Below are 13,118 nucleotides of genomic sequence, written 5' to 3'. Positions count from 1 at the left end.
AACAGAAGCAGGTAGGGAGTTAGATATGACCCATGGGCTATAGTTTGCTGACCCCTCTTCCATCCTGCAATGCTTTCTTTGAACTTTGATGCTTTATACTATTGTCTCATCTTTTGATATGTTCTATTTCCTATAAAAATAGATTATTTCAACATACCCATAATTTTCCCTCTATTTTAGGCTTTCTCAAATCGCACAATATTTGATTTTGCCATAAATTTTATGTAAACATAAGTTTATCAGATATAAAATGTTGCAAAGTTTACTTTTTCATGGATATAAGCCAATCCATCCAGAATCTCTCGGAAAAGCCTCCAGAGCCTGACGGTGTCTCGATATAGTCCCTGGTCAATGGTGTCACGTAAAGTGCTCTTTTCACAGTACTCCATCTATGGACAAGAACAAACCAGGCAGGATTTGATGATATAGAGTTTCAATTAAGGAGGACAATGGCAATTAATGTAATCCCCCATTTTAAAACGTGTACCACGGATTTTAAATACTTATGGAAAAGGCTTATTTTTTTTTAATTAAAAAAAGAAACCAACAGTATTAAAAAAAATTGGGAAGAAATATGCATAATCTTACCACCCCAACAAAATCATTTTTATTTTTTATATTATTGTTCATTAAAAAAATAAGACTTTAAAATCCTTGTCACATATAATATGAAAACACTTAGAATTAAGTAAAATTTTATTTTTTGTTTTACAAGATTGTTTCCAAACCCAAATTTCCAAGAAGGGCTAATTAATAATCCAATGATGTCATTAGCCTTTTTCATGTGCATGTTAAATTAATGACAATGACCTTCAAGTCTAGAGCAAAACATTATAAATACCGAAACATTTAAGAAAGGGCTCTATCTCATCCTTCTTAAGTGTATTAATCTATCAGAAAACTGCAATATCATTTAAACCTTAGAGCAACATGCAGCATTTGATTTATGAAACTAGCCTATGTTTCAAACCAGTGCCACAGTTGAGATTTCTCATGAAGAAGGACTTTCTTGTTTTCAAAGAGGGGAACATGTCATTTTAAATGGGAGGAATATCCTCTCATGCTCAGAATAACATCTACAAACTCTGACTCATCCTCCAGGCTTCCCACACCAAGATCCTACCACACATCACATACCTCTGCTAGGTACTTCTGTCTCACTGTAACTGTTTACAGCGTAATGGCATGTAGTAGGTACTCAACAGTTAGCGGTTTGGGGGACAAATGCTTTATCATGTGTGTGAGTGGTTTATGCTTAGGGAAAACCTAAAACCTGCTGCAACCCCAGGAAAGCAACCACCTAACTAGACTCTTTTGAAACGTTACACTTGTCTGAGGGCTCCTTCTTGGGCATAGTACTGTATCTCACATTTAAAGATCTGCCTCCTTGCAGATGTGACTGAAAACACTAATAATGACTCACGGTCCTGTTCACTTGGGCCAGAGGCAAGTTTTCCGCTTCGGTTTGTGGCTGTCCCTCTGCTGGCTGAGCTCGCCACTGTCCAGAATGCGCCCCTCGGGAGTGTGAGCAGGACAAAGCCTATAAGCTTCCCTTTAGCAATGCCTCACTGGAGCTGGTTCTCCTGTCCCTCAGGGGTTCCAGGACGAGCCACTTTCCTAAAACCAGGTTGGTGTTTCTTCTGTACACACGAGGATGTATGTGCCTCGTACCTTGCTTGTCCAGATTTAACTTGTTAGACAAAGTAGAGCTTCTGTACATGCACAGTCTAGCGCTTATGGAACTCAGGTGGGTTCTAATTACTTCGCACATGTTATTTCATTTATTCTTCACAAGCCATTGAGGTGACTGCTACTGTTTAATTTACAGGTGGGGAACCTGGGACATAGAATGCTGAAGAACCGTGCCTGAGCTCACAAAGCTGTGACCGGTGGATCCAGGATGTGAACTTACACAGCCTAAGTAAAGTCCAGAGCTGGAACCACTGCCCTGTGCCGTCTCCTGCTACGGTACAGGAGAGCATGGGTTCAAGGCAGGGGGAAAGGGCCTCCATGCTATAATCTTCTCTGGCCAATTAATCTTTGGCAGTGCGGTGAGCCCTCTTTGCTCGCTCTCTTGCTTTCATCTCCCAAAACCTACCCACCAGCAACTACTGGGAGTTGCCGTGTCACTGAGCTGCACGCCAGGGCCTCACCTGGATGTAGAGGTAGTGCACAGCCTCAGTGGTTGCCGGTGGCTCACTTTCATGGCAACTGTTCTTTCCATTGCAATCTTCGTCCTAACCCAAGAGGAACACACGAGAGCTCAAAATGAGGCTGAATGAAACAAGATCATCACCACCACCAAGTCGTTTGTTCCTGCCCCTACCACATACATAGCTATCCTGCTGCTTTAGAGGGAACGTGAGAGAGCAGAATAACAACCACTGTCCTTTAGATGCTTACAGCATTTAAAAGGCAATTCTGCCAATACCAGAATCTAATGCACAGTTTACAGGTCTGTTACTGTACAGAACAATGATGGGGACAATAGGAAACAGGTGGGTATTAAAGGTAATCCACAGAAAGGCTCTCAGTCAATTCCTTCTCACCACTTGCTATCTTTCTATGGATAAGAAGGGTAGAATGTATACAGGCTAATATTTTAAGGCTTCAGTTTTATTGGAATGCCTACCTTTGATGGTAGGTTTACTTTGGAAACAGAAGATGAGAAATCCATCTTTAGCTAAAACAAGTTAAATGCGATCACATTACCAGACGGTACACTGCCCTCGGCTACAGCACTGAAGAACCACCACCCAGCTGCCACTTAGGGTGACCGATCCTCTACACTACTTTTCCACGTGGTTAGTCTGCTAGACCCCTACAGCTGTTTTTCTAACTCATGTCCCTTAAAAAAAAAATTCTTTCTTCTTCTAATAGACATATTTAAATACTCCCTCCTACCCCCAAGTATGGGAAAGCATTAGGTAGCATTTGACTGTTTCTGATCTGCATTTTTTGTGTGGAAACATTTTTTCAACATTTTATCTTTATTGAAGGAAAAAAACTGCTCTGGAAACAATCAAATTCTACTCTTTTTTTTGGCCACACAGCGCGGCTTGTGGGATCTTAGTTCCCCGAACAGGGATTGAACCCGGGCCCTCCGTAGTGGAACCTCGGAGTCCTAACCACTGGACAGCCAAGGAATTCCCTCAATTCTACTCTTGAATCATTTATTTATTCTGGGGATTATCTGTACAAGATTGTTAATCTCTTAGAGGCTTCTACCCATCAATTAGAATGCCCATGGGATATCTCCCTTAATTGAGAAAAACCAGAATTGTAAATTTGGTGCCCCCATAATAATTATATGCATAACTAATGCTAAAACCAAAGCAGTTAGTTTAGACTACTTATGCTATTATTCCTTAAACTTCCTCAGGGGTTAAGGGGATTTTAATAGAAGAGGGAAGTACTTTTAAAAAATGCTGGGACTTCCCTGGCAATCCAATGGTTAAGACTCCGTGTTTCCACTGCAGGGGGCACAGATTCGATGTCTGGTTGGGGAACTAAGATCCTGCATACTGCGCAAAAAAAAAGTGCTGGCTAAAGCATTCAAACCTCATTCAAACCAATTTAACTGCTTATCTAAGACAGTCTATGTGTAGACTTTTTTTTATCTGCTATGAATGCACCCTGCTTGTAATTATATTTTTATTCCTGGTAATAAAGTCACTGCATCCAATCCCCAGCTGCAGAAGGTTTCTCTGGCAATAACTGACAGCCCTGGAAATTACAAAGCTTCACACCGAACTCCAAGCCATCAGCACTGAGGGGCTCTGCTGGCCTGGATGCAGGAAGATACAGAATTGAGTGGGGTCCAAGGCTTAGAGCAGTGTTTCTCAAATCTTTCAGACCATGTTGTATTTTATATTACACCTAATACATATACTCATAAGAGACAAGTTCTACGAACAGAGTTTACCTTTACTAGTGTGATACATTTTGGTATTCTTTACTCTTCTCTACAGCATTAAAAATAAAATGAAGCTGGTTGTAACCCTTGAAACTGATTTCATAACCCATTACAGGATCATAACCCACAGTGTTAAAACACTGTTCCAGAGGATAGTTTATGAGAGTAAGTCATCAAGATTAATTGATGTGAGAGAGACCTACAGAACTCCACAATTAGGCTGTTTAGTTACTCAATTAATTTGCATTCAACCCTCATCCCCAACCACATAATGTTTCCTAAAATCCTCTAGGAAGTGGTTTTCACTAAAAGCAAAACAAAACAAAAAAACCCAGCATGTCAATTTATTCTTCTCTTTTTATTATGTGGATAAATTAAGACCTATAAGTAACCATATGAGTAGCATATTTTAAAAAATCGTGTTTTAAAATCATGTTTCTATATCTGCATATCAGATTAAGGCTTTACTATTTTACCTGAGGTTTGTAACATCAAACATTTGCTTATGTACCCATCCCATGATGAATAAAAAGGTGTAACTTCTATTTATATATTTACCTGATTCTGACTTTTACTGTTCTCATCTTCATTGTCAAAGATGATATCACTGTCAGAATCTGAAGCAGGTCTTAAAAAGAGAAATAGAGAAAGACTAAAGAAACCAAATTCCCTGTTATAATTCAATAGCTCAGAGTTATGATAAACTGTATCCAAATGGATACAATGAAATAAAACCATGAATGTAAATGACCAGGGTGGATTCTGAGATGCATTAAACTTTAAACTTTATTTTAGGATCATAATTATTGGTTTGGTAACCCTTTTTAGAACTGCAGTAGGTCCTATGTCAAGACTCCAAATTAGTTCCTTTATGTTCCACAGAGTCGGAAGCCCTTATCTAAAAAGAATGCTCTTTTAAGAATCCTATTAAATGTATTAAGAGGAGGGACTGGAAGAAGTTTCTATTTTTCCTTCCTCCAGGGCTTGGATTTTGGAGATCTCTTGAAGATATCAAAGGGAAAAAACTCTTGGACTGAATGAATTTGGTTACTCTCTAAAAATGAGTTGCATATACATGTATTTCATCATGGTCCACAGGACTGGATTTCTAACCAAGTCCCTCCCCTTCCCCGGCCTGGGCTTGGCGGGGACGAGCCAGCAGCGCCTGGGAACTCTTACAGGAAGGACTGTGAGAAGACACCGTCGTGTTCCTCGTCGTCATCCTCGTCGCTGCTGGAGTCCGGGCCGGTGGCGGGGAAGCGGGCGCTGGCCGAGCGCTCACCCGATGTGCTCCACTCCACCGAGCTGCTGAGGATGGGCGGCGGCGCGGCCGCCTCCACGCTGCCCGGGCTGTCCGTGTCGCTGTCGCCGACGGGCGGCCGGGGCAAGGCTCGCCAGTCCAGCACCTGGGGCCCCGCGTCCGGGGGCGGCGTCGCGGGGCCCGCCGGCCGCTCATGCCTCTCGATCCAGGCGTTGTAGTAGCGCACGATGTTCTCGTGGTGCAGGCGCGACAGCAGCGTCACCTCGCCCTTGATCCTGCGGAAGTGCTTGCTGGCCGGGTTGATGGGGATGCGCTTCACCGCGTAGCAGCAGCCGTCCAGCTTGTTCTGCACCTGCCGCGCAAAGGAGAAAGGAGAGGGGTCCGGCAGGTCAGCCACTCCAAACCCTGTACCGACTGGCATTCCTACTGTGTCAGCCCATCCCCTCCCAAGGAGAACCCCAAGTTCCGAGTCAGAACCCACAGCTACAGTCGAGGACCACGTATCTGAAGTTCTTAAGCTGAAGAAAGTCGTGACTGACAAAAACAGAAAACATTTCACCCCAAGCTAAATGTATACAGCCTGCTAAGAGACTCTGGGGAAAACATAATCTCCATTTTAATCATTCATTTTATTGACAATTACATCCCTGCTTTTCCAATATCACATCTGCTATCTAAATTTCCAAGTAAACCTTGTTGCTTTTTTAACCTTGTTTTTAAAAAATTATTTTCCAAACTCAGTGTAAATTTTTAGAAGGTGATTTTAGTTTCTCTCCACTTGTTTTTTTTAAACTTAAAGTCTGCTAAACATAAACTAAGCAACAGTTTTAACAGACCTGCATGCAAATTCTAATTCTCAACTTACAAAGAACTTGGGCAAATGACTTAATTTCCTTGAAACTCGATTTTTTAATCTATAAAATGGCATTTATGCCACTTCCCTTACCTCAAAGGTGACTGTGAGGATTAAATGAAATGATGTGAGTAAAGTATCAAGATGTCACAGAGAAAGGTGTTCAGTAAATAAAACTAATTGGCATTAACACAATTACTGCCCATCGATTTTTTTTTATTTTTAATTTAATTTAATTTATTTATTTATGGCTGTGTTGGGTCTTCATTTCTATGCGAGGGCTTTCTCTAGTTGTGGCAAGCAGGGGCCACTCTTCATCACGGCGCGTGGGCCTCTCACTATCACGGCCTCTCTTGTTGCGGAGCACAGGCTCCAGACGCGCAGGCTCAGTAATTGTGGCTCACGGGCCCAGCTGCTCCGTGGCATGTGGGATCCTCCCAGACCAGGGCTCGAACCCGTGTCCCCTGCAATGGCAGGCAGACTCTCAACCACTGCGCCACCAGGGAAGTCCCATGCCCATCGATTTTATTACTAGATTGAAGATTTACAATTGATGTTATGTAAGGAAACTAGAACAATACAATTAAGAATAAAAGAAAAACACAAGAAAAATACAAGAAAATGTTTCAAAGGCCAAATCTCCGTATCTTACATAGAGGCATCCTTATCCCGGGCAGTCTTGCTATGCAATTGGGTTGACTGAAGTATTTTTTATAAAATTTTGTTTTCTGAACCTTCCAGTCCCAACCATGCAGGGCAACTGAAGTGACGGAAACTAACAACTTGCCCATTGCAGAGGGAGAAACTAGTTGGTTACAAAAGAGAGCATCATTCTCTTATTTGGCTCATAGGCTTCTATGCCAAAAACTACTTTTAGGAATGAGAAAGGAATACTATAAAAATGAGTTTCAGATTATCTTTTTTGGGGTACAGAAATAGTGGTACAAAGTACGTTTTTGAGTAAAACAGGTATTAGTCTGAATGCTGGTTGAAATGTCTTAGTGATGTATGTGACCTCAGGCAAATGGCATAACTTTTCTGAGCATCAGTTCCCTCACCTGCAAAATGGGATAATACCTATTTCATAAGAATGTCGTGAGATTAAAAGACAAGGTTCATGAGCCACCTGGCACACAGCCTCAAAAAGGAAATGTGCTCCAAAAAAATGACAGTCATGTATTCTTTTACTGCCACATTAATAGAGTGGAGGACTGTGGGAAGTTTTGGCACTGTCTTTCAACCTCATGTCTCAGAACATATCACATACGCTATTGTAACCAAGCAGGACCCTATGGGGCCTTCCCGGGACAAATCACCCACCATGTCCTCTGCCTGTGTCTTGTTTGTAGAAAAGCTTTAGTCTCCCAGGCCTCCCGAGTCACAAAAGGCTGCTCAATAATGACTGAAAGAATGTGAACATGTAGTGACAAAAAAATAGCAGTTGGGCCAGGAGAATTGGTAACAATTTAAAAAGTGAATCAGCCATGTAACAGTCACAGAATCTTTAGTTCTTTCCTGAAGGACATAGATAACATGTCTGATGCACGTTCCTGAGTTGTTTTACAGATACTAAAACTAAAACCTCCACCAGATAGAAGAATCTAACTGCATGATGAGCATGAGCATGTAGCCCCCAGACCAGCTGGAACCCAAGAACTGATGATGTTAACCCCTGTGACACCATCCTCTTACCTCACTGTCACCCAATCAGAGAATGGTACACGAGCTGATCATGCACCCTGCAACTCTCTCCCTCGCCTTGCCTTTAAAAATGCTTCCCTGGAATCCACTGGGGAGTTTGGGTCTCTTGGTTATTAGCTGCCCTTACTCCCTGCTTGGTGCCTGCAATAAATGTTGCACTTTCCTCTACCAAATCCTAGTGTCAGTAAGTTGGCTTTACTGTGAGTGGGTGAGCTGACCCAATTTTGGTTTGGTAACACTATGTGTCACTGACTGGGGTGTGGGGCTTGCTACACTAGAACTCCTAGGAATTCATTTATTAAAATGCAAAGGTGCATTAACAGTAATGGGTCCAATTGCTAATGAAATTCCAGATCTCTGGGGAGATGGCCCTACCTTAACCTGAAAATAGATATGGGGTGTGAGGGCTGTTGGGTTCTCATAGGGAGAAACCACAGGAAAAACATGGGGGATTAAGTTACTAAGATGTTTTTGTTATATGAGCTTACTAATCATTTTTAAGTACTTGTAAGGAAATGAAGTTTGATCATGTTTGGAATTCAAGAATCTAAAATATAAAGAAGTTAAAGGAATTGATCAAAATTACAGTGTGAGTTAAAGGGATAATATAAACTTCAATCATCCACTCCTCTTAAAGATAACCATGATTACCTAATCAGGATATCTGCCTGCCCAAAGTAGATCTATTTAATCACCTAAACGTAATATCTATACTTTCAAGAAGAAAGTTGAAAATTTCCCATGATATTATGACTTTCCTGTGGAAAACCTGCTTAAGTTTGTCTTTCTGTAAAAAAACTAATGTAATTCTTTTTTCAGTGTAAAAGGCCTTCCACAGTGATACAGGTAATGCTTCCTAATAATACTCTCAGAATCCTAAACAGACTCATGCCCTATTGATGGTGGGCTACCTTCTTATGGGTAAGATGACATATCTCATATGGATTTGATAACAGTAATCTGGGACTCTTAAAATCAAACAAAATACTTAAATTACACAAAAAGAGTTGAAAACTCTCTCTTAAGGGGCAGATGATAATAAAAGTTGCCCAAATAGCCTGGAATAAGGAAGGGAAGACCTAACAGCAGCACACCTTAATAATGCATCATGGAGGAGCTTCAAGATGGCGGAAGAATAAGACGTGGACATCACCTTCCTCCCCACAAATACATCAGAAATACATCTACATGTGGAACAACTCTTACAGAACACCTACTGAATGCCGGCAGAAGACCTCAGACCTCCCAAAAGGCAAGAAACTCCCCACGTACCCAGGTAGGGCAAAAGAAAAAAGAAAAAACAGAGACAAAAGAATAGGGACGGGACCTGCACCTCTGGGAGGGAGCTGTGAAGGAGGAAAGGTTTCCACACATCAGGAAGGCCCTTCGCAGGCGGAGACTGTGGGTGGTGGAGGGGGGAAGCTTCGGAGCCACGGAGGAGAGCACAGCAACAGGGGTGCAGAGGGCAAAGAGGAGAGATTCCCGCACAGAGGATCGGTGCCGACCAGCACTCACCAGCCCGAGAGGCTTGTCTGCTCACCCACTGGGGCTGGCGGGGGCTGGGAGCTGAGGCTCGGGCTTTGTTCGGATCCCAGGGAGAGGACTGGGGTTGGCTGCGTGAACACAGCCTGAAGGGGGCTAGTGCACCACAGCTAGCTGTGGTGGGAGTCCAGAAAAAAGTCTGGAGCTGTGGAAGAGGCAAGAGACTTTCTCTTGCCTCTGTTTCCTGGTACACAAGAAGAGGGGATTCAGAGCGCTGCTTAAAGGAGCTCCAGAGATGGGCGCGAGCCGCGACTATCAGCGCGGACCCCAGAGACGGGCATGAGACGCTAAGGCTGCTGCTGCCGCCACCAAGAAGCCTGTGTGCAAGCACAGGTCACTATCCACACCTCCCCTTCTGGGAGCCTGTGCAGCCCGCCACTGCCAGGGTCCTGTGATCCAGGGACAACTTCCCTGGGAGAACACACGGTGTGCCTCAGGCTGGTGCAACATCATACTGGCCTCTGCTGACGCAGGCTCGCCCCGCACTCCATAACCCTCCCTCCCCCCAGCCTGACTGAGCCAGAGCCCCTGAATCAGCTGCTCCTTTAACCCCATCCTGTCTGAGCGGAGAACAGATGCCCTCAGGTGACCTACCCACACAGGCGGGGTCAAATCCAAAGCTGAACCCCAGGAGCTGTGCAAACAAAAAAGAGAAAGGGAAATCTCTCCCAGCAGCCTCAGGAGCAGCGGAGTAAATCCTCACAATCAACTTGATGTACCTGCACCTGTGGAATACCTGAATAGACAACGAATCATCCCAAATTGAGGAGGTGGACTTTGGGAGCAACAATATATATATATATTTTCCCTTTTTCTCTTTTTGTGAGTGGTATGTGTATGCTTCTGTGTGTGATTTTGTCTGTATAGCTTTGCTTTTACCATTTGTCCTAGGGTTCGGTCTGTCCGTTTTTTGTTTTGTTTTGTTTTGTTTTTAGTATAGTTTTTAGCGCTTGTTATCATTGGTGGATTTGTTTTGTGGTTTGGTTGCTCTCTTTCTTTCTTTTTTGTTTCTTCTTACGTAAAAAGATTTGTTTTAAATAATTTTTATTTTAATAACTTTTTAATTTAATTTAATTTAATTTTATCTTCTTCTTTCTTTCCTTTTTTTTCTCGCTTTTATTCTGAGCCGTGTGGATGACAGGCTCTTGGTGCTCCAGCCAGGCATCAGGGCTGTGCCTCTGAGGTGGGAGAGCCAAGTTCAGGACACTGGTCCACAAGAGACCTCCCAGCTCCACGTAATATCAAACAGCGAAAATCTTCCAGAGATCTCCATCTCAACGCCAAGATCCAGCTTCACTCAACGACGAGCAAGCTTCAGTGCTGGACACCCCATGCCAAACAACTAGCAACAGAGGAACACAACCCCACCCATTAGCAGAGAAGCTGCCTAAAATCATAATAAGGCCACAGACACCCCAAAACACACCACCAGATGTGGACCTGCCCACCAGAAAGACAAGATCCAGCCTCATCCACCAGAACACAGGCACTAGTCCCCTCCACCAGGAAGCCTACACAACCCACTGGACCAACCTTAGCCACTGGGTACCGACACCAAAAACAACGGGAACTACGAACCTGCAGCCTGCAAAAAGGAGACCCCAAACACAGTAAGTTAAGCAAAATGAGAAGACAGTGAAACACACAGAAGATGAAGGAGGAAGGTAAAAACCCACCAGACCTAACAAATGAAGAGGAAATAGGCAGTCTACCTGAAAAAGAATTCAGAATAATGATAGTAAAGATCTTCCAAAATCTTGGAAATAGAATGGAGAAAATAAAAGAAAGGTTTAACAAAGACCTAGAAGAACTAAAGAGCAAACAAACAGTGATGAACAACACAATAAATGAAATTAAAAATTCTCTAGAAGGGATCAATAGCAGAATAACTGAGGCAGAAGAACGGATAAGTGACCTGGAAGATAAAATAGTGGAAATAACTACTGCAGAGCAGAATAAAGAAAAAAGAATGAAAATAATTGAGGACAGTCTCAGAGACCTCTGGGACAGTATTAAATGCACAAACATTCGAATCATAGGGGTCCCAGAAGAAGAAGAGAAAAAGAAAGGGACTGAGAAAATATCTGAAGAGATTATAGTTGAAAATTTCCCTAATATGGGAAAGGAAAAAGTTAAGTCCAGGAAGCACAGAGAGTCCCATACAGGATAAATCCAAGGAGAAACACGCCAAGACACATATTAATCAAACTATCAAAAATTAAATACACGGAAAAAATATTAAAAGCAGCAAGGGAAAAACAACAAATAACATACAAGGGAATCCCCATAAGGTTAACAGCTGATCTTTCAGCAGAAACTCCGCAAGCCAGAAGGGAGTGGCAGGACATATTTAAAGTGATGAAGGGGAAAAACCTACAACCAAGATTACTCTACCCAGCAAGGATCTCATTCAGATTTGACAGAGAAATTAAAACCTTTACAGACAAGCAAAAGCTAAGAGAATACAGCACCACAAAACCAGCTTTACAACAAATGCTAAAGGAACTTCTCTAGGCAGGAAACACAAGAGAAGGAAAAGACCTACAGTAACAAACACAAAACAATTAAGAAAATGGAAATAGGAACATACATATCGATAATTACCTTGAACGTAAATGGATTAAATGCTCCAACCAAAAGACATAGACTGGCTGAATGGATACAAAAACAAGACCCGTATATATGCTGTCTACAAGAGACCCACTTCAGACCTAGGGACACATACAGACTGAAAGTGAGGGGATGGAAAAAGATATTCCATGCAAATGGAAATCAAAAGAAAGCTGGAGTAGCAATTCTCATATCAGACAAAACAGACTTTAAAATAAAGACTATTATAAGAGACAAAGAAGGACACTATATAATGATCAAGGGGTCGATTCAAGAAGAAGATATAACAATTGTAAATATTTATGCACCCAACATAGGAGCACCTCAATACATAAGGCAAATACTAACAGCCATAAAAGGGGAAATCGACAGTAACACAATCATAGTAGGGGACTTTAACACCCCACTTTCACCAATGGACAGATCATCCAAAATGAAAATAAATAAGGAAACACAAGCTTTAAATGATACATTAAACAAGATGGACTTAATTGATATTTATAGGACATTCCACCCAAAAACAACAGAATACACATTTTTCTCAAGTGCTCATGGAACATTCTCCAGGATAGATCATATCGTGGGTCATAAATCAAGCCTTGGTAAATTTAAGAAAATTGAAATCGTATCAAGTATCTTTTCCAACCACAATGCTATCAGACTAGATATCAATTACAGGAAAAGATCTGTAAAAAATACAAACACATGGAGGCTACACAATACACTACTTAATAACGAAGTGATCACTGAAGAAATCAAAGGGGAAATCAAAAAATACCTAGAAACAAATGACAATGGAGACACGACGACCCAAAACCTATGGGATGCAGCAAAAGCAGTTCTAAGAGGGAAGTTTATAGCAATACAAGCCTACCTCAAGAAACAGGAAACATCTCGAATAAACCACCTAACCTTGCACCTAAAGCAATTAGAGAAAGAAGAACAAAAAACCCCAAAGTTAGCAGAAGGAAAGAAATCATAAAGATCAGATCAGAAATAAGTGAAAAAGAAATGAAGGAAACAATAGCAAAGATCAATAAAACTAAAAGCTGGTTCTTTGAGAAGATAAACAAAATTGATAAACCATTAGCCAGACTCATCAAGAAAAAAAGGGAGAAGACTCAAATCAATAGAATGAGAAATGAAAAAGGAGAAGTAACAACTGACACTGCAGAAATACAAACAATCATGAGAGATTACTACAAGCAACTCTATGCCAATAAAATGGACAACCT

The 13,118-nt window shown here is 41.9% G+C and overlaps 1 protein-coding gene across 6 annotated transcripts in view; it reads right to left on the bottom strand.

Moving 5' to 3' along the window:
• EIF2AK4 (eukaryotic translation initiation factor 2 alpha kinase 4) overlaps positions 1 to 13,118 on the bottom strand; it is a 108,237-nt gene that overhangs the window by 45,187 nt on the left and 49,932 nt on the right. For 5 of the 6 annotated variants that reach the window (XR_014242518.1, XM_082384915.1, XM_082384917.1 and 2 more), the window contains 4 exons: positions 5,096 to 5,529; positions 4,475 to 4,544; positions 2,154 to 2,237; positions 267 to 389 (listed from right to left, as the gene is read on the bottom strand). Coding sequence is in view for 5 of the 6 variants with exons in the window: in XM_082384915.1 (XP_082241041.1) it covers positions 267 to 389; positions 2,154 to 2,237; positions 4,475 to 4,544; positions 5,096 to 5,529 (711 nt within the window). In the remaining variant the exon portion in view is untranslated. The remainder of the gene's footprint in view (positions 1 to 266; positions 390 to 2,153; positions 2,238 to 4,474; positions 4,545 to 5,095; positions 5,530 to 13,118) is intronic. The other variant, XM_082384916.1, reaches the window with a different exon arrangement.

Source organism: Balaenoptera borealis (genome assembly GCF_965194805.1).
Source record: "Balaenoptera borealis genome assembly, chromosome: 3".
In the NCBI taxonomy this organism is placed as follows: domain Eukaryota; kingdom Metazoa; phylum Chordata; class Mammalia; order Artiodactyla; family Balaenopteridae; genus Balaenoptera; species Balaenoptera borealis.
This window is presented reverse-complemented; position numbering and strand designations above follow the sequence as displayed.